The 21,350-nt window shown below is 43.9% G+C and overlaps 1 protein-coding gene across 1 annotated transcript in view; it reads left to right on the forward strand.

Moving 5' to 3' along the window:
- LOC115130842 (palmitoyltransferase ZDHHC9-like) overlaps positions 1-21,036 on the forward strand; it is a 47,003-nt gene extending 25,967 nt beyond the window's left edge. The window contains exons 3-9 of the mRNA XM_065019798.1: positions 10,145-10,303; positions 11,729-11,866; positions 12,528-12,574; positions 13,048-13,152; positions 17,472-17,575; positions 19,178-19,274; positions 19,768-21,036. Of these exons, the coding sequence (XP_064875870.1) occupies positions 10,145-10,303; positions 11,729-11,866; positions 12,528-12,574; positions 13,048-13,152; positions 17,472-17,575; positions 19,178-19,274; positions 19,768-19,992 (875 nt within the window). The 3' untranslated portion in view covers positions 19,993-21,036. The remainder of the gene's footprint in view (positions 1-10,144; positions 10,304-11,728; positions 11,867-12,527; positions 12,575-13,047; positions 13,153-17,471; positions 17,576-19,177; positions 19,275-19,767) is intronic.
- Positions 21,037-21,350: the final 314 nt, after the last annotated feature.

Consider the following 21,350-nt stretch of genomic DNA (forward strand, 5'->3'; position numbering starts at 1 on the left):
TACTGTTTCGAGCCTTGATGACGTCTGAATTTATCAGTTTGGCCCTCCATGCCGTTCTCATTACCTAGACAACATTAGTATGCATTCATTATTATGACGGCACAACCAAATAGGAGGGTTTTGCAGACGTGTCCTTCCTATGTTCCCATGTATAAGCTTGCCAGATGTGGCTCTTAATGTACATGTACATTGCTGCACTTATAATGGCCTTTGTTTTTGATAACCTGACCACTCCCTAGTGGACTGTCCACTCTTTTAGCCAGACTCTCTTTCCTGTCCATCTCTTGAGGGAAAAGCCTGTCTGCTCTGCAGTAGCCCTGCCACAGCCCAACCCTTTCTCCCTCTCTCTCTAGCTGTTCAATGTGCAGGGAAGATTCACAGTGCCCTTCATGCATCCCCCATATGGTCGAGAGGCTTGGGTGGGGGACTCGTCAGAGTTCCTCTACAGATGAGCGGTCTGGAAATGATTTGCCTATCCTGCAGGTGGTCCACTGAGAGTGCCTTTGCTGGCAGTGCTCCTTTTTTGTCACGGCTCTGACTCAAGCCTTCCAGTCAGAATGCATAGAGATGCTAATGGATATTGCTTGTTGGACTGATTTGCTTCCTTTGTGATGGCTCTGACTCAGGCCTTCCAGTGAGACAACAGTGAACCATACTAAAGGCTATTGCCTATTAGGATAACATGTGAATTGTTATTGCCTGTTCGGCTAATGGCTATTTAGCTAACATGCTATTGGGCTAACATATTAATGGATGTAGGGATTTTGTCGAACAATGGCCGTAATGGCATTACTTAGAACAGCAAGGCCGTTCAGTTTGTGTGACATGACCTTGTTTAGTATTTTGAGTCACAGATTGCATTTGGTATTCTGCAGCAGGATCCTGCCCTCAACCTATTTTGCTCTCAAACTCGTCTTCCTCATTGTACACTAGTCTCAAAAAATCTGACCCTAGGCAACAGTGACTTGGGTCTGTGTTCAATTATATACTTTTTTGGAGGAAATACGTCACTGCCTACAGTACGTCACTAGTTTATCCGCTTGAATAAAATACAAAATAGTATCTAGCAAGTTGGAGATCAGAGGTTATTTTTAATGAGTGCATTTCGCAAGTGACTCATTTGCATCAACTACCTTAACTAAAACCACTGCAAAGGTTTTGCCTGCAAACTGATTGATTTTGAATCGTGACGTTCTAGCATGCCTGCCTCGTTTTATTGGTAGAGTCGCCAGAATAGTTTTCATCTTGCCTTTACATCCCCAAAATGTCTTGAATGTGCCATCATTGGCCAGCGTGGCAATCGGTGGGGTCTGTGATGGTGTGTTAATGGGAGACAGGCAGGTGCAGATGTGTAGGCTCTAGAACCCAGGCTGCCCGGCATATTGATGAAGGCTCAGCTGTGGTGCTCTGTCACTTAGACCCGTTAGTAGCTGGCTCCTGGAGGACACCTTATCGGATGAGAGCCTATCCTCCTGGAATATATAATGGGCCGAACCAGGACCAGCTCTTCACAAAGGACCGCATGTATGGTCTCATTCACCTCTGGAGTGCTACCTTAATTAATTAACAAAGCATTGGTTTGAAATGGAAAGTGGTTTGATATAACTTACTGTGATTCGACATTGTGATTTGTTAAAAAGCCTGGTGTTTCTTTAAACATGTTTTGCAGCATTTGATGAAGCCATTTGACCACCGTCTTGTGTCCTGTACAGTACACTGTGCTGATTTGTCCTGTACAGTACACTGTGCTGATTTGTCCTGTACAGTACACTGTGCTGATTTGCCCTGTACAGTACACTGTGCTGATTTGTCCTGTACAGTACACTGTGCTGATTTGCCCTGTACAGTACACTGTGCTGATTTGTCCTGTACAGTACACTGTGCTGATTTGCCCTGTACAGTACACTGTGCTGATTTGCCCTGTACAGTACACTGTGCTGATTTGCCCTGTACAGTACACTGTGCTGATTTGCCCTGTACAGTACACTGTGCTGATTTGCCCTGTACAGTACACTGTGCTGATTTGTCCTGTACAGTACACTGTGCTGATTTGTCCTGTACAGTACACTGTGCTGATTTGTCCTGTACAGTACACTGTGCTGATTTGCCCTGTACAGTACACTGTGCTGATTTGTCCTGTACAGTACACTGTGCTGATTTGCCCTGTACAGTACACTGTGCTGATTTGTCCTGTACAGTACACTGTGCTGATTTGCCCTGTACAGTACACTGTGCTGATTTGCCCTGTACAGTACACTGTGCTGATTTGCCCTGTACAGTACACTGTGCTGATTTGCCCTGTACAGTACACTGTGCTGATTTGCCCTGTACAGTACACTGTGCTGATTTGTCCTGTACAGTACACTGTGCTGATTTGCCCTGTACATGGTGTTGATTTGTACATTTTTCATCAAAGGTGGTAGCAAGATCCTTTTAAAAAATGTATTCTGCTTTCTTGCAGAGCCTCTTGTTCAATCATACAAAGACTTTGGGGGTGGTATGGCCTCTATGCTTTTAGAGCAAACTGTGTAAATGTTTGATTTGGTTCCAGTTGTGATGTCTCTCCACCTATCCTAGTATTCATTCCCCCTGGCAGTATTCAGTAATGTTATTTGAATAATTAAAATATAAGTGATTTACACTACATACAGTTGAAGTCGGAAGTTTACATACACCTTAGCCAAGTACATTTAAACTCAGTTTTTCACAATTCCTGACATTTAATCCTAGTAAAAATGTCCTGTCTTAGGTCAGTTAGGATCACCACTTTATTTTAAGAATGTGAAATGTCAGAATAACAGTAGAGAATGGTTTTTCAGCTTTTATTTATTTCATCACATTCCCAGTTGGTCAGAAGTTTACATACAATCAATTAGTATTTGGTAGCATTGCCTTTTAAATGGTTTAACTTGGGTCAAATGTTTCAGATAGCTTCCCACAATAGGTTAGGTGAATTTTGGCCCATTCCTCCTGACAGAGCTGGTGTAACTGAGTCAGGTTTGTAGGCCGTTTTGCTCGCACACGCTTTTTCAGTTCTGCCCATGATTTTTCTATGGGATTGAGGTCAGGGCTTTGTGATGGCCACTCCATTACCTTGACTTTGTTGTCCTTAAGCCATTTTGCCACAACTTTGGAAGTATGTTTTGAGTCATTGCAAACCGTAGTCTGTTTTTTTTATGGCTGTTTTGGAGCAGTGACTTCTTCCTTGCTGAGCGGCCTTTCAGGGTATGTCGATATAGGACTCATTTTTACTGTGGATATAAATACTTTTGTACCTGTTTCCTCCAGCATCTTCACAAGGTTGTTGTTCTGTGATTGATTTGCACTTTTTCGCACCACAGTACGTTCATCTCTAGGAGACAGAAGGCTTCTCCTTCCTGAGCGGTATGACTGCTGCGTGGTACCATGGTGTTTAATACTTGCGTACTATTGTTTGTACAGAACGTGGTACCTTCAGGCTTTTGGAAATTGCTCCCAAGAATGAACCAGACTTGTGTATGTCTACAATTATTGGATTTCTTTTGAATTTTCCATGATGTCGAGCAAAGAGCCACTGAGTTTGAAGGTAGTCCTTGAAATACATCCACAGGTGCACCTCCAATTGACTCAAATGATATCAATTAGCCTATCTATTTGTCAGTTTTTTCTGAAACTCGTCAGCCTTAATTTCTTAGAACAAGAATAGACTATTACATGGCTTTTTTCTGGCCACTCTTCTGTAAAACCCAGCTCTGTGGAGTGTACGGCTTAGTGGTCCTATGGACAGATACTCCAATCTCCGCTGTGGAGCTTTGCAGCTCCTTCAGGGTTATCTTTGTTGTGCCTCTGATTAATGCCCACCTTGCCTGGTCTGTGAGTTTTGGTGAGCGGCCCTCTCTTGGCAGGTTTGTTGTGGTGCCATATTCTTTCAAAATAATGTATAAGGGATTTAACGGTGCTCTGTGGGATGTTCAAAGTTTTGTATATATTTTTATAACCCAACCCTGATCTGTACTTCCCAACAACTTTAACTTTGTCCCTGACCGGTTTGAAGAGTGCCTTGGTCTTCATGGTGCTGCTTGCTTAGTGGTGCCCCTTGCTTAGTGGTATTGCAGACTCTGGGGCCTTTCAGAACAGGTGTACGGTCGTGGCCAAAAGTTTTGAATGACACAAATATACATTTTTGTTTGTATGATTGCAATTTGCATATACTCCAGAATGTTATGAAGAGTGATCAGATGAATTGCAATTAATTTCAAAGTCCCTCTTTGAAATGCAAATGAACTGAATCCCCCAAAAACATTTCCACTGCATTTCAGCACTGCCACAAAAGATCAGCTGACATGTCAGTGATTCTCTCGTTAACACAGGTGTGAGTGTTGACAAAGACAAGGCTGGAGATCACTCTCATGCTGATTGAGTTTGAATAACAGACTGGAAGCTTCAGAAGGAGGGTGGTGCTTGGAATCATTGTTCTTTCTCTGTCAACCATGGTTACCTGCAAAGAAACATGTGCCGTCATCATTGCTTTGCAGGAAAAGGGCTTCACAGGCAAGGATATTGCTGCCAGTAAGATTGCACCTAAATCAACCATTTATCAGATCATCAAGAACTTCAAGGAGAGCGGTTCAATTGTTGTGAAGAAGGCTTCAAGGCGCCCAAGAAAGTCCAGCAACCCCCAGGACCGTCTCCTAAAGTTGATTCAGCTGCGGGATCAGGGCACCAACAGTACAGAGCTTGCTCAGGAATAGCAGCAGGCAGGTGTGAGTGCATCTGCATGCACAGTGAGGTGAAGACTTTTGGAGGATGGCCTGGTGTCAAGAAGGGCAGAAAAGAAGCCACTTCTCTCCAGGAAAAACATCAGGGACAGACTGATATTCTGCAAAAGGTACAGGGATTGGACTGCTGAGGACAGGGGTAAAGTCATTTTCTCTGAATCCCCTTTCCGATTGTTTGGGGCATCCGGAGAAGACGAGGTGCGTGCTACCATCAATTCTGTGTCATGCCAACAGTAAAGCATCCTCAGACCATTCATGTATGGGGTTGCTTCTCAGCCAAGGGAGTGGGCTCACTCACAATTCTTCCTAAGAACACAACCATGAATAAAGAATGGTACCAACACATCCTCCGAGAGCAACTTCTCCCAACCATCCAGGAACAGTTTGGTGACGAACAATGCCTTTTCCAGCATGATGGAGCACCTTGCCATAAGGCAAAAGTGATAACTAAGTGGCTCAGGGAACAAACATCTATATTTTGGGTCCATGGCCAGGAAACTCCCCAGACCTTAATCCCATTGAGAACTTGTGGTCAATCCTTAAGAGGCGGGTGGACAAACAAAAACCCACAAATTCTGACAAACTCCAAGCATTGATTATGCAAGAATGGGCTGCTATCAGTGAGGATGTGGCCCAGAAGTTAATTGACAGCATGCCAGGGTGGATTGCAGAGGTCTTGAAAAAGAAGGGTCAACACTGCAAATATTGACTCTTTGCATCAACTTCATGTAATTGTCAATTAAAGCCTTTGACACAAGCCTTTGACACATGAAATGCTTATAATTATACTTCAGTATTCCATAGTAACATCTGACAAAAATATCTAAAGACACTGAAGCAGCAAACTTTGTGGAAATTAATGTTTGTGTCATTCTCTAAACTTTTGGCCACGACTGTGTGTATATACTGAGATCATGTGACACTTAGATTGCACACAGGTGGACATTATTTAACTAATTATGTGACTTCTGAAGGTAATTGGTTGCACCAGATCTTATTTAGGGGCTTCATAGCAAAGGGGGTGAATACATATGCACGCACCACTTTTCCGTTAATTTTTTTAGAATATTTTGACACAAGTTTTTTTAAATCACTTCACCTATGTGGACTATTTGTATGTCCATTACGTCATATCCAAATAAAAATCAGTTGAAATGCAACAAAATAGGCATTGGCATTGTAGCACGTGAAAATCATCTATCATCGGTTGCAACACTCACTACCAAGTTCCAAACTGCCTCTGGCAGCAATGTCAGCACAAGAACCGTTTGCCGGGAAACTCATGAAATGGGTTTCTGTGGCCGAGTAGCCACACACAAGCTTAAAAGATCACCATGCGCAATTTGCTGGTGTGGTGTAATGCTCGCCGCCAGTGGACTCTGGAGCAGTGGACACGTGTTCTCTGGAATGATGAATCCCGCTTCATCATCTTGCAGTCAGACGGCCGAATCTGGGTTTGGCGGATGCCAGGATAATGCTACCTGCCCCAAAGCGTAGTGCCAACTACAAAGTTTGGAGGAGGAATAATGGTCTGGGGCTGTTTTTCATGGTCCTGGATAGTCCCCTTAGTTCCAGTGAAGGGTAATCTTAACGCTGACTATGACATTCTAGACAATTCTGTGTTTCCAACTTTGTGGCAACAGTTGGGGAAGGCCCTTTTCCTGTTTCATTATGACAATGCCCCCGTGCATATGCAAGGTCCATACAGAAATGCTTTGTCGATCGGTGTGGAAGAACTTGACTGGCCTGCACAGAGCCCTGACCTCAAACACACCAAACACCTTATGGATGAATTGGAACGCCGACTGCGAGCCAGGCCTAATCGCCCAACATCAGTACTTGACCTCACTAATGCTCTTGTGGCTGAATGGAAGCAAGGCCCCACAGCAATTTTTCCAACATCTAATGGAAAGCCTTCCCAGAAGAGTGGAGGCTGTTATAGCAGCAAAGGGGGGACCAACACCATATTAATGCCAATGATTTTGAAATGAGATGGTCGACGAGCAGGTGTCCACATACTTTTGTACATCTAGTGTTTGTAAAACAGGACTATATACTAGAGGTCGACCGATTTTAATTGGAATGGACGATTTTAATTAGGGCCGATTTTTTTTTTTCTTCTTTTTTTTTCCCCCCCAAATTATCATAACAATCGGTAATCAGCATTTTTGGACACCGATTATGGCCGATTACATTGCACTCCACGAGGAGACTGCGTGGCAGGCTGACTACCTTTTTACGCTAGTGCAGCAAGGAGCCAAGGTACATTGCTAGCTAGCATTAATTTGATCTTATTAAAAAACTAATCTTAACATAATCAGTAGTTAACTACACATGGTTGATATTACTAGGTTAACTAGCTTGTCCTGAGTTGCATATAATCAATGCGGTACCTGTTAATTTCTCATCGAATCACTGCCAAACGGGTGATGATTTAACAAGCGCATTCGCGAAAAAAGCACTGTCGTTGCACCAATGTGTACCTAACCATAAATATCAATGCCTTTCTTAATCAATACACATGTATATATTTTTTAAACCTGCATATTTAGTTAATATTGCCTGCTAACATGAATTTATTTTAATGATGGAAATTGTTTCACTTCTCTTGCGTTCTGTGCAAGCAGAGTCAGGGTATATGCAGCAGTTTGGGCTGCCTGGCTCGTAGCAAACGTAAAGACCATTTCTTCCTAACAAAGACCGTAATTAATTTGTCGGATTGTACATAATTATGACATAACGTTGAAGGTTGTGCAATGTAACCCCAATATTTAGACTTGGATGCCACCCGTTCGGTAAAATAGGGAACGGTTCCGTATTTCACTGAAAGAATAAACGTTTTGTTTTCGAAATGATAGTTTCTGGATTTTACCATATTAATGACCTAAGGCTTGTATTTCTGTGTGTTATAATTAAGTCTATGATTTGACAGAGTAGTCTGACTGAGCGGTGGTAGGCATGCTCATAAGCATTCATTCAAACAGCACTTTCCTGCATTTGCCAGCAGCTCTTTGCTGTTTATGACTTCAAACCTATCAACTCCAGAGATTAGGCTGGCAATGCTAAAGTACCTATTAGAACATCCAGTAGTCAAAGGTATATGAAGTACACAGAGAGAGATAGTCCTACAATAACTACAACCTAACACTTATCTGGGAATATTGATGACTCATGTTAAAAGGAACCACCAGCTTTCATATGTTCTCATGTTCTGAGCAAGGAACTTAAATGTTAGCTTTTTGCATGGCAAATATTGCACTTTTACTTTCTTCGCCAACACTTTGTTTTTGCATTATTTAAACCAAATTGAACATGTTTCATTATTTATTTGAGACTAAATAGATTTTATTGATGTATTGTATTAAGTTAAAATAAGTGTTCATTCAGTAGTTGAAATTGTCATTATTATAAATATATATAAAAATCGGGCGATTTTATTTTTAAATCGGTATCAGCTTTTTTTGGTCCTCCAATAATTGGTATCAACGTTGAAAAAAAATCTTAATCGGTCGACCTCTACTATATACACTGACACAGCACGACACATCGTCCCAGGTCCAGGCTAATAAATAACAATAACATCATGATTTAAAAAATATTTTTAATAAATGTAATTCACTGACATTCTTAAGGTTAAACTTTTCTGGTGTGTGTACTTCCAAAGCCCTTCATCTTTATCAGCCGGTGTGGCTCAACTCACAGCTTTACTGTGTAGATATTCAACACAATAGGAACCTTGATTTCCACCAGCTTTGAATACAATTCTTTGAAGTGGAGCTGGCAACAGGCAGTGGAGCTGGCAACAGGCAGTGGAGCTGGCAACAGGCAGTGGAGCTGGCAACAGGCAGTGCAAGATTCTCATTACATACACTCTGCTATATATTTGTCTAGTAGAGGCACTGTGGGTCAATTTAAAAGAAAAATGTATCCTTTGGTTTAGTCTGGTATATTTAGTCGACTGAAAATGTGTACTGTACAAAAATATAAACACAACATGTAAAGTGTTGGTCCATGTTTTATGAGCTGAAATAAAATATCCCAGAAATGTTCTATATGCACAAAAGCTAATTTCTCTCTAATTTTGTTCACAAATCTGTTTACATCCCTGTTCGTGAGCATTTCTCCTTTGCCAAGATAATTAATCCACCTGACCGGTGTGGCATATCAAGAAGCTGATTAAACTGCATGATCATTACACAGGTGCAACTTGTGCTGGGGACAATAAAAGGCCACTCTAAAATGTGCAGTATTGTCACACAACACAATGCCACAGATGTCTGTGTGTAATTGGCGTGCTGACTGCAGGAATGTCCACCAGAGCTTTTGCCTGAGAATTGAATGCTCCCTTCTCTACCATAAGCCGCCTCAAGATGTTTGGCAGTATGCCTAACCGGCCTCACTACCACAGACCACGTGTAACCATGCCAGCCCAGGACCTCCACATCTGGCTTCTTCACCTACGGGATAGTCTGAGACCAGCCAATGAAACTGTGGTTTTGCATGACTTAAGACTTAAGAATTTCTGCACAAACTGTCTCCGTGAAGCTCATCTGCATGCTCGTCGTCCTCACCAGGGTCTTGACCTGACTGCAGTTCGGCGTCGTAACCGTCTTCTTCAGTGGGCAAATATTCCCCTTCGATGGCCACTGGTATGCTGGAGAAGTGTGCTCTTCACGGATTAATCCTGGTTTCAACTCTACCTAACCTCCATGTTTCAGCATGATAATAATGCACAGCCCCATGTCTCAAGGATCTGTACACAATTCCTGGAAGCTGAAAATTTTATAGTTCTTCTATGGCCTGCATACTCAAAAGACGTCACCCATTGAGCACGTTTGGGATGCTCTGGATCGACGTGTACGACAGCGTGTTCCAATATCCAGCAACTTCGCATAGCCATTGAAGAGGAGTGGGACAACATTCCACAGGCCACAATCAACAGTCTGATCAACTTGATGCGAAGGAGATGTTGCGCTGCATGAGGAAATGTTGGTCACACCAGATACTGACTGGTTTTCAAATCCATGGTGACCAAAATATGCATGTCTGTATTCCAAAATCCATAGGGTCTAATGAATTTATTTCAATTGACTGATTTCCTTTTGAACTGTAACTCAGTAAAATATTTTGAAATTGTTGCATTTGTTTTTGTTCAGTGTAATTTCCCTGTGGTCTGTGACTCCTAAATGTGACCAACCTTGTTTAAAACATGACTGAATAAAAATGATCATTATTCCTGGTTAAAATACAATTTATACCAAGAGTAGGCTAAACCTGTATTTGTGAAACTTGCATTACACAGTATGATAATGACTAGATTGTTAACTGAGTATAAACCAAAATGGGCACCTTTTTGTTGATGTCTCCTTTCCCTCTGTTTTTCACAGAGGCGACCAATGGGAACGTCCCGGCTGGGCAGCGGCCTCCACCTCGGATCCGCAACGTCCAAATCAATGGGCAGATTGTCAAACTGAAGTACTGCTACACCTGCAAGATCTTCCGACCACCTCGTGCCTCACACTGCAGTATATGTGACAACTGTGTGGGTAAGGGAGAGCACTCTTCTCCTCCTCCTCTCTTCAGGTTTTTAATTCATTTTGTTATCATAGAAGAATTCACTCTGACACTGGGCATTGTGTTGGGGACTAGCTTTTCCTTTATCAGTGGGTGAAGGACACATTCTACAGAAGTTTTTAAATGTTTGCTCAAGACTTGACCTTGCCTACATTGATTTGTCAATGTTGTTAAAACCACACACAGGGCAGTTCCATGTAAAACGCCTTCCTTCCAGATAATAACCACGCCCACTAGTTTTATTCAAAATGTGATTTGATTCTTTTTTTACAAAAGGAATTCAGTGAAATACAACACAGACTTGATTGCATTGAGGAAGAAGTAGTGTATTTTTGTTTCGTCTTGCTCCTGGGCAAAGCTGTATGTACATCAAACCCTCTCCCTTCCTTGATTGTATAGAGCCCTTAGTGCAGAGTATCCTGTAAGGAGACAGGCTGCTGTGTCATGATGGGGGGTGTGACCCAGACAGACTGTAGCAGGTGCACTGGCCCCACACAGACGGCCCTGTGTTCTAACCATGACTGTGCATAGAGGCACACACTGATCCTCCACAGTCTTCTCTATCCTCACTCTGTACTTGCGGGCGTGTGTGCCATATATGATTTAGTAGTCTATTATCTACACGAGGCTCATATACCGTACATCAACAGACCATGCGTATATCTGATGGTTCTTCCTCATTGTTATTATGCTCCAATGCAGAAGTCTTCCCACCTGCATGCTGTCATAATTTATTTAAATAATGTTGTGAAACTATCCAAGGTGTGCTTGTTATCTGCCACAGGGAGAACCGTTTAAAGCCAGATGTTTTGCCTCGGAAGCTATCTGACCCAGCATTGACTCTGGTAATAATGAGATGGGGGTCACTATATTCAGACCAGAGGGAATTATAAGGAAACGGCTCCTATTGCTTGTAATAACCGTGCACTCGTCTTTGAGGGTTAGTGACCTTTTGTAGCAGAGGACATTTGGATAATGGCTGCTTTACCTTTGTTGAACAGGTTGTTGTCAGAATTAGTTGTCAATGTCTACCTAGCTAAAAGCGTGGAAGGCAATGTGATGCCAATATGTTGGTCTGCCAAATTCATTACTGGTCTATGTGTGTGTGTGTGTGTCTCTCTCTTTGTTATAGCCTGCAGTTTACTCTTTGTTAGTCAAATGTCTTTTACTATCTTTGATACATTAAACCAGCAGAACTTTGGGGAAGGGTCTTTCCTATGCACTCATTGGCATCTCCAAGTTAAATTGAACTAAGTTAGTTTTTTTGTGTCTATGATGGAGTGGCATTTGATCCCATGGTCCCAGAACCTCAGAACCTCTTCCCATCGGTCTTTAACCTCATTGGTCTTTAACCTCATCCACCTCGGTCTTTAACCTCATCCCCCTCTTCTCTACAGATCGCTTTGACCATCACTGCCCATGGGTGGGCAACTGTGTGGGCAAGAGGAACTACCGTTACTTCTACCTTTTCACCCTGTCCCTGTCTCTGCTCACCATCTACATCTTCACCTTCAATATCGTACACGTGGTGATGCGTGAGTATTCTCCTGGAGCTACAGGGAGGGTGTGTGTGTGTGTGTGTGGCTTGGCACGCCGGAATGTTACTGTTGTGTCACAGCCAAGACCAGAGCAGCTTTTGATATTATATTCTAAGGTAGGTCCAGGTCAGTTTCGGACCATGACAGATTTCAAGACATGGTGTTTACAGATTGATGGATAGGAAATGCACAGGTTTGCAGGAAGCTGTCACTATTGATAGTTGAGGGAATGTAACCAAACTGGATGGGGCTTGTCAAGTGAGTGATGTGGGCTAAATATGGTGATGAAACCGAGACCTAGTTCAGCTGAGGCTTGACTAAAGGGTGAAGTGACATGCAACGCTAACTGCCTGGATGACACACACTCTCTTGTGTTCCTATATGGGCCTTTACAGACAGCAAGAGGCAGGGAAAAGCATAGAGCATTTAAAGTCAGAATAATTAGCTCCAGGCTTCTGAGCTTAATTCAAGCCTCAGTCAGCGTGCTGTCAATGTTGTCCCTAATTTGTATTAATCATTTCTTTTTTTAATGGTGTAGTGGAGTGAGTGAGAGGGGAATATTTAAGTGCATGTCTTAGAGCGTATTAGATGTGTGTGGTGTGTTTGAGAGCTTGAGTGTATCACAGAAACCCTCTTAACTATGTACACGTCTCTACAGGCTCGGTGAACTCCGGGTTTGTGAAGACACTACAGGACACACCTGGGACATATCCTTTCAGTTCCACAAAGTTTGGGGTCACTTAGAAATGTCCTTGTTTTTGAAAGAAAAGCAAAAAAAAATGTCCATTTAAAATAACATCAAATTGACCAGAAATACAGTGTAGACATTGTTAATGTTGTAAATGACTATTGTAACTGAAAACAGCCTCAATACCATCTGTTTATTGACCTTTAGGGCCACCGTAGCTTCCTCCTTAGGGCCACCGTAGCTTCCTCCTTAGGGCCACTGTAGCTTCCCCCTTAGGACACTAAAAGAAACGAAGATAGTTATTAATAATACAGAATTTAGTTTGAGTCAAATTGAGTTATAAGCTGAATCGTCACTGGGACATGGAATGTCAAAAGACCTAATACATCATTAGTGATTGCAGTAATGTCATGAAATACCTATCCTTGACCTGTGGACTTTGAGAGCTTGTAGTACAGTATCTGTGCTGTTGTTTCCTTAACCTGATCCCACTGTGCTGGAAGTGCTGGTGTGCTTCTTCACCTTGTGGTCAGTGGTGGGACTGACAGGCTTCCATACTTACCTGATCTCCCTCAACCAGACCACCAATGAGGACGTGAGTATCTATATTCTCTACCATTCTCTATATTATGTCTCAATAGTTTAAACTAGCGTCCTCTATCTATCACTGGTGATTTAAAGAATGGAGATATGGAAAGGGAGGACATTTTAGATTGACACAGCTGGTCATCTTGAAAATATTAGACCTAGGGCAGCAGCACTAGAATCATGCAACACACTAGCAACACAGAATCATGATGGATTATCTTGGTCAATTAGATTTAACAATAATAATAATTATTCTGTGGAGTGTCCTTTTCAGACAGACAACTCTTCCAACAAATCACAAGTTTGGGTAGACGGGGCTTGAAATTGTGCTCATTAAAAACTCTTACCATAGCCAGTAGGCAGACCTGCCCAGAATGTTGCGATATAAAACCAAAGTTTGCAGGCAAAACCTTTGCAGTGGTTTTAGTGAAGGTGATTGATACAAACTAGCCACGTGTGAAACTCACTCTCTTGCTAGTTACTATTTTGTGTCCGGGGGATGTTTACGCTAGGGCAACAAGTGGATAAGGCAATGTTGTAAGAAAGCCGGATGTCTCCACTCTGCCCTTTCCTCTCTGCCAAACCACGTTTAAGTACAGGCGGGTATGCTGGAACATTGGTGCATTGTGGGAGGCAAGCCGTCTCTCTAGAGACACTACACAGCTGGACACATGAGTAAAACGTTTTTACATGACCACAGATCTGGGTTCAGATTAACCCTTCCCCTAGTACATAACCATAAGGAGCTGTAATAAGATCGAACCCTGTGTCAGTTGTTAGGATCTTCTTCACTCCAGGGTACGGTTAATGCTAAAATGGGAGTGCTAACACGGCGGGGCTTCATGTGGCTGGAAAGATACACACTTAGGGTGGGTAGTGTAAACATTAGTTATACCACCTGTCACCTAGGCAACCACACACCCTTTTTGTGCTTTGCAGTCTTATTTGGCACTAAAAGGCTGGAATCAATCAAATCCGTCATAGCAATGTTTACTTTATATGACCATTGCGTATGAACGGCAATGCAGGAGTGACTGAAGTTTGATACCTGGCACTCTTAGATACTCAAATCTGTGGGTATTACATAAACAAAACCATTAAAAAAATAATAATAATTAAAAAACCTTTTGAATATTGAAGCGTTTGTCAGTGTCGCTACCGCCTCCCCTTGCCCTCACTCCCAACTGACCTTGTGTTGGTGTGGCGGGAGGATTCTGCTCTGCAGTAGTGTCCTGTGTATGCAGCCGTACAGTGCCTTCGGAAAGTATTCAGACCCCTTGACTTTTTCCACATTTTTGTTACAAAATAGTTTCCCCCCTCATCAATCTAGACACAGTAGCCTATAATGACAAAGCAAAAACAGGTTATTAGACATTTTTGCAAATTTATAATAAAAAAAATAAAAAACTGATCACATTTACATGAGTATTCAGACCCTCTCATCATGTGTGCTTGGGTATGACACTACAAGCTTGGCACACCTGTATTTGAGTTTATTCCAATCTTCTCTGCAGAACCTCTCAAGCTCTGTCAGGTTGGATGGGGAATGTTGCTGCAAAACAATTTTCAGGTCTTTCCAGAGATGTACGATTGGGTTCAAGTCCGGGCTCTGGCTGGGTCATTCAAGGACATTCAGAGACTTTTCCCCGAAGCACGTCCTGAGCGCTCTGGAGCAGGTTTTCATCAAGGATCTCTCTGTACTTCGCTTCATTAATCGTTGCCTCGATCCTGACTGTCTCCCAGTCCCTGCCGATGAAAAACATCCCCACAGCATGATGCTGCCACCACCATGCTTCACCTTAGGGATGGTGTCAGGTTTCCTCCAGATGTGATGCTTGGCATTCAAGCCAAAGAGCGCAATCTTGGTTTCATCATACCAGAGAATCTTGTTTCTCATGGTCTGAGAGTCTTTGGGTGCCTTTTTGGCAAACTCCAAGCGGGCTGTCGTGCCTTTTACTGAGGAGTGGCTTCTGTCTGGCCACTCTACCATAAAGGCTTGACTGGTGGAGTGTTGCAGAGATGGTTGTCCTTCTGGAAGGTTCTCCCATCTCCACAGAGCAACTCTCAAGCTCTGTCAGAGTGACCATCGGGTTCTTGCTCACCTCCCTGACCAAGGCCCTTCTCCCCCGATTGCTCAGTTTGGCCATGCGGTCAGCTCTTGGAATATTCTTGGTGGTTCCAAACTTCTTCCATTTAAGAATGATGGAGGCCACTGTGTTCTTGAGGGCCTTCAAAGTTGCAGACATTTTTTGGTACCCTTCCCCAGATCTGTGCCTCGACACAATCCTGTCTCGGAGCTCTATGGACAATTATTTTGGCGTCATGGCTTGGCTTTTGCTTTGACATGCACTGTCAACTGTGGGACCTTTTCTATAGAGAGGTGTGCCTTTCCAAATCATGTCCAATCAATTGCATTTACAGCAGGTGGACTCCAAGTTAGAAACATCTCAAGGATGATCAATGGAAACAGGGCACACCCGAGCTCAATTTTTTTGTCTCATAGCAAAGGGTCTGAATACTTATGTAAATAAGATATTTCCGTTTTTATTTTTAATACATTTGCAAACATCTGTCTAAAAACCTGTTTTTGCTTTGACATTATGGGCTATTGTGTGTATATTGCTGAGGATTTTTATTTAATACATTTTAGAATATGGCTGTAACAACAAAATGTGGAAAAGTCAAATGGTCTGAATATTTTCCGAAGGCACTGTATGTCTGTATCCAAGTCTCTCCCAGATGTGCTGGCAAGAAGCAGAGATGGCAGCAGTACATTTACATTACATTTAAGTCATTTAGCAGACGCTCTTATCCAGAGCGACTTACAAATTGGTGAGGACATCCAGTGGAACATCCAGTGGAACAGCCACTTTACAATAGTGCATCTAAATCTTTTAAGGGGGGGGGGTGAGAAGGATTACTTTATCCTATCCTAGGTATTCCTGAAAGAGGTGGGGTTTCAGGTGTCTCCGGAAGGTGGTGATTGACTCCGCTGTCCTGGCGTCGTGAGGGAGTTTGTTCCACCATTGGGGGGCCAGAGCAGCGAACAGTTTTGACTGGGCTGCGCAGGAACTGTACTTCCTCAGTGGTAGGGAGGCGAGCAGGCCAGAGGTGGATGAACGCAGTGCCCTTGTTTGGGTGTAGGGCCTGATCAGAGCCTGGAGGTACTGAGGTGCCGTTCCCCTCACAGCTCCGTAGGCAAGCACCATGGTCTTGTAGCGGATGCGAGCTTCAACTGGAAGCCAGTGGAGAGAGCGGAGGAGCGGGGTGACGTGAGAGAACTTGGGAAGGTTGAACACCAGACGGGCTGCGGCGTTCTGGATGAGTTGTAGGGGTTTAATGGCACAGGCAGGGAGCCCAGCCAACAGCGAGTTGCAGTAATCCAGACGGGAGATGACAAGTGCCTGGATTAGGACCTGCGCTGCTTCCTGTGTGAGGCAGGGTCGTACTCTGCGGATGTTGTAGAGCATGAACCTACAAGAACGGGCCACCGCCTTGATGTTAGTTGAGAACGACAGGGTGTTGTCCAGGATCACGCCAGTAGTAGCTGTTGAGAGCTGCAGAGCTCTTTCTCTCCTTTAATGTTTGTATTATTCCTCTTCTTTCTCCCCCTGCGCGCTGCCAGCCATATTTTTACTGGTATTGAGCAGTGTGAGCAAAATGGTTGGTTTCGCCTGTAGCATTAGTTCTGGGGCACTCAAAGATAATATCTGTGCAGTTTTGGAAACGTCAGAGTTTTTTCTTTCCAAAGCTGTCAATTACATGCATAGTCGAGCATCTTTTCGTGACAAAATATCTTGTTTAAAACGGGAACGTTTTTTTTTCAAAAATTAAAAGAGCGCCCCCTATCTCGAAGAAGTTAAACCATCTTTAATGACATCACAAATGATACGACATAATCATTGTTTGCATCCCCACCGACAATTTCCCATTTTCTTTATGTTAGGAATAATGTTTCATTATCCACTTTTGGATGTTGACGTTCTTTTGGCAAGAGTCTATACAAGAGTCTATACAACTCAGACATTCCATTATTGGAGAGGCAGAGGGAGAAAGTTAGAAATCATAAAACCGACCCAACTTCATGTCTCTCTCGGTAAGAGTGTTTGCATCTGGCTGAAGCAGGGTTGGGCTAGATTCCATTCCAATTCAGTAGATTCCTGAACTGAAATTCCAATTTCCTCATTTAAAAAGAAAGATTTGGACTTGGATTGAAATGGAATTGACCCTAGGTGGAATAGATGACACAATAAATGTGTACCTTGCTATATGTGTTTCTACTGTATTTTTGTTTTTAAATGGGGGACTGTATTTTGTGTTAAACAGATCAAAGGCTCGTGGTCTGGAAAGAACCGGGTGCAGAACCCCTACAGCCACAAGAACATCATCAATAACTGCTGTGAAGTGCTGTGTGGGCCTGCATACCCCAGGTACTGTACTGTGCTGTAGGACCACTAGTGCTGTGTGGGCCTGCATATCCCAGGTACTGCATTGTAGGACCACTAGTGCTGTGTGCGCCTGCATACCCCAGGTGCTGTGCTGTCGGACCACTAGTGCTGTGTGGGCCTGCATATGTCAGTTACTGTGCTGTTGGACCACTAGTGCTGTGTGGGCCTGCATATGTCAGTTACTGTGCTGTTGGACCACTAGTGCTGTGTGGGCCTGCATATGTCAGTTACTGTGCTGTAGGACCACTAGTGCTGTGTGGGCCTGCATATGTCAGTTACTGTGCTGTTGGACCACTAGTGCTGTGTGGGCCTGCATATGTCAGTTACTGTACTGTAGGACCACTAGTGCTGTGTGGGCCTGCATATGTCAGTTACTGTGCTGTAGGACCACTAGTGCTGTGTGGGCCTGCATATGTCAGTTACTGTGCTGTAGGACCACTAGTGCTGTGTGGGCCTGCATATGTCAGTTACTGTGCTGTAGGACCACTAGTGCTGTGTGGGCCTGCATATGTCAGTTACTGTGCTGTAGGACCACTAGTGCTGTGTGGGCCTGCATATGTCAGTTACTGTGCTGTAGGACCACTAGTGCTGTGTGGGCCTGTCAGTTAGTGTGCTGTTGGACCACTAGTGCTGTGTGGGCCTGCATATGTCAGTTACTGTACTGTAGGACCACTAGTGCTGTGTGGGCCTGCATATGTCAGTTACTGTGCTGTTGGACCACTAGTGCTGTGTGGGCCTGCATATGTCAGTTACTGTGCTGTTGGACCACTAGTGCTGTGTGGGCCTGCATATGTCAGTTACTGTGCTGTAGGACCACTAGTGCTGTGTGGGCCTGCATATGTCAGTTACTGTGCTGTAGGACCACTAGTGCTGTGTGGGCCTGCATATGTCAGTTACTGTGCTGTAGGACCTCTAGTGCTGTGTGGGCCTGCATATGTCAGTTACTGTGCTGCAGGACCTCTAGTGCTGTGTGGGCCTGCATATGTCAGTTACTGTGCTGCAGGACCTCTAGTGCTGTGTGGGCCTGCATATGTCAGTTACTGTGCTGCAGGACCACTAGTGCTGTGTGGGCCTGCGCTGTAGGACCACTAGTGCTGTGTGGGCCTGCATATGTCAGTTACTGTGCTGCTGGACCACTAGTGCTGTGTGGGCCTGCATATGTCAGTTACTGTGCTGCAGGACCACTAGTGCTGTGTGGGCCTGCATATGTCAGTTACTGTGCTGCAGGACCTCTAGTGCTGTGTGGGCCTGCGCTGTAGGACGTCTAGCTGCCTTGTCTCTGCTCAGAGGATGAACTAGTGTGGAAAATACTCTGCTTCTGTGTTCTTCTCATGGTCTCTCTTTTTTCTCTCTTGCTAACTTGTCTCTGTAATATTCTTATTCTCTGTAGCCACCCTCTGTCGTCCTCTTCCGACCCTCACCCATCCCTCCTTAGTTTCTCTTTTTATTCCCCTCATACCATAGCCTCTCTTCATCCTCCTCCCTCCCTCCCTTGTCTATCTCGTTCTCTCTCTCCCTCTCATCTCTGTTTCGGTAGTGAATAGGGTGGTGTTGATGACTGATTTGTCTGTCTTCCCTTGGCAGTGTCTTGGACAGAAGAGGGCTGATGCGGGATGATTTGTCTGTTCCCACATCCGCTGCCGAGCCTGCCACCAACAGCAATCCAGTGCCACAGACCACAGTAAGCACACACACACACTAACTTACTGTGTCTGGCACTAAAATCGTTCCAGCTTGCCAGACACAAAGCATAGTACAGTGAGCGTGCATAAAATATAGCCTAAATCAATAGAGCGAGAGGGAAGAGAGAAGGAAAGCAAAGGTGTACAGGGAGAACAATGTACTGTAGAGCAGAAACTGTTTTCCTTTTTTATAGAGATAGTATTAAAGTACTCAGCGGCTCATTGTTCTGTAGCCATTTTCTGCCTCTGTACAGATGCCATTTTGCACCTTGCAATGTCTGCTGTTGCCATTCCGTGCCTATGTATAGCTTATCTACTGTTGCACCTCACTATGTCTAGCTATTTTGTGCCTCGCTTTGTGTCTGTATATTTCTACTGGTGCAATGTTTTGCCTTTTCACTTGCCCTGAATTCTAATACAGGCCAGCTATCAATAGTTCCTGGTCTTTGGTTACTATTAGAATCTTCTTATGTTGCCATGTTCCCTCTGCAGAAAACTACAGCTCCACTCATCCCCAACGAGCACACCCCTGACGACGCCAAGCCCAGCATGGCAGACTCTGCCATCGCTCATGCAGAGAAAAGAAGCCCCTCCCCCAGGGAGGAGAAGCTGCCCACTCTACCCAAATCCTCACCGACTCCCACCAAAGTCCCGCCCTTGGCCTCACCTGAAACTGACGCGGAGGCCTCAATTATTGCCAAGGATAAGGCACTCTAGCTGCATGGCGGGGTTTTTTCCTTGCCCCTCCCACAGTCAGTCACAACCTTTCCCTAAAGCGCTCTGTCTGGACCTGTGAGGGAGACACTTTAATCAGCTGCTATATGAGTGAGAAGCATCTGCCTGTAATGAGTGGAGAATAACTGCAAGGCTCTGACTCCCTGCTCATTCCACCAGATATGTAGAGTTGGTGCCCCCACCAAACCTGCATCCCCCCTAAGTTAGTGACTGCAGGACTGCTTGATTGACATTTACACTCCAGAAGGATGGTAGCTCGGCACCTTTCTCCTCCCCCTGAACATTGCATGGAAAAACACAGATAATGGGGGAAACTAGGAACTGTGAACCCACTGGATGCAGATGACTGTATATCCTGGGTAGTGTTCGGCTGAAGGGGTCCTAAAATACCCAGGCGCCTCTGGATCGTGGCTACCAGTGGACTCTGATTGTTAATGCTACTGTTTCTCTGTCTTTTGTTTTATAGCTGTGATGATTTTTTTTTAATGTGAAGAAGCCAGTTCTAAAATACTTAGCATTGCAAAATATCTGACAAGTACACTTATTGTAAAGCCTCTAACACATCCACACTATTAGTCTGTTCAGGCCCCTATGCAATCCATGGGAAGCTGGGCAGTTGGCACAACATTAGGATGATGAGGAAATAAGGACTGACAGCTAGTTTAGGGTGTTGAACAGTAAAACATGGCAGAGAAAGGAAACACTAACCATTGTTTATGGTTGAGGTATAGAGGCAAACATTTTGTCTCTCTTCAGTAAGTGATTCTAATGAACATCTCTAGAAATGTTGAGATTAAGGTGCCACCGTGGCTACTATCCTTCCATTTGTCAGACACACACACACACACACACACACACCAGGGTTGGGGCCGTCATTATAAATTCAGTCAATTCAGAGGATAAACTGAAAGGGGAAAAAAAGGTTGAATGATCTTCTGAAATAGCAGGCTGTTTCCAGGGGTACCATCAGAGTTCCTGTATCTAGCATTCGAAGCAGCCACTTTAGTATGTCCCAGAGGGGGGGGGGGGGGGGTCATTGTTGGGGACATTTTCATTTCAATTCAGTCCATTCAGAAAGTAAACTAAAATTCCTTTTCCAAGTTTTTTTTAAATCTGAGGAATTTCCGTTGACCCTCTGAATTGACTTTATTTATAATTACGGCCCCAACTTGTGTGTGTGTGTGAGAGACAAGGCCTGATTGCTGTTGACACTAGTTACAGTGCCTTATCAAAAAGCTGCGCTGTCACATGCACCTATAACTAAGATGGTCTAGCTACAGAGACCCTTAGACTCCAGGTCGAACTACAGAGACCCTTAGACTCCAGTTCATGACTCAGCA

The sequence above is a fragment of the Oncorhynchus nerka genome, linkage group LG6 (genome assembly GCF_034236695.1).
Source record: "Oncorhynchus nerka isolate Pitt River linkage group LG6, Oner_Uvic_2.0, whole genome shotgun sequence".
Classification (NCBI taxonomy): domain Eukaryota; kingdom Metazoa; phylum Chordata; class Actinopteri; order Salmoniformes; family Salmonidae; genus Oncorhynchus; species Oncorhynchus nerka.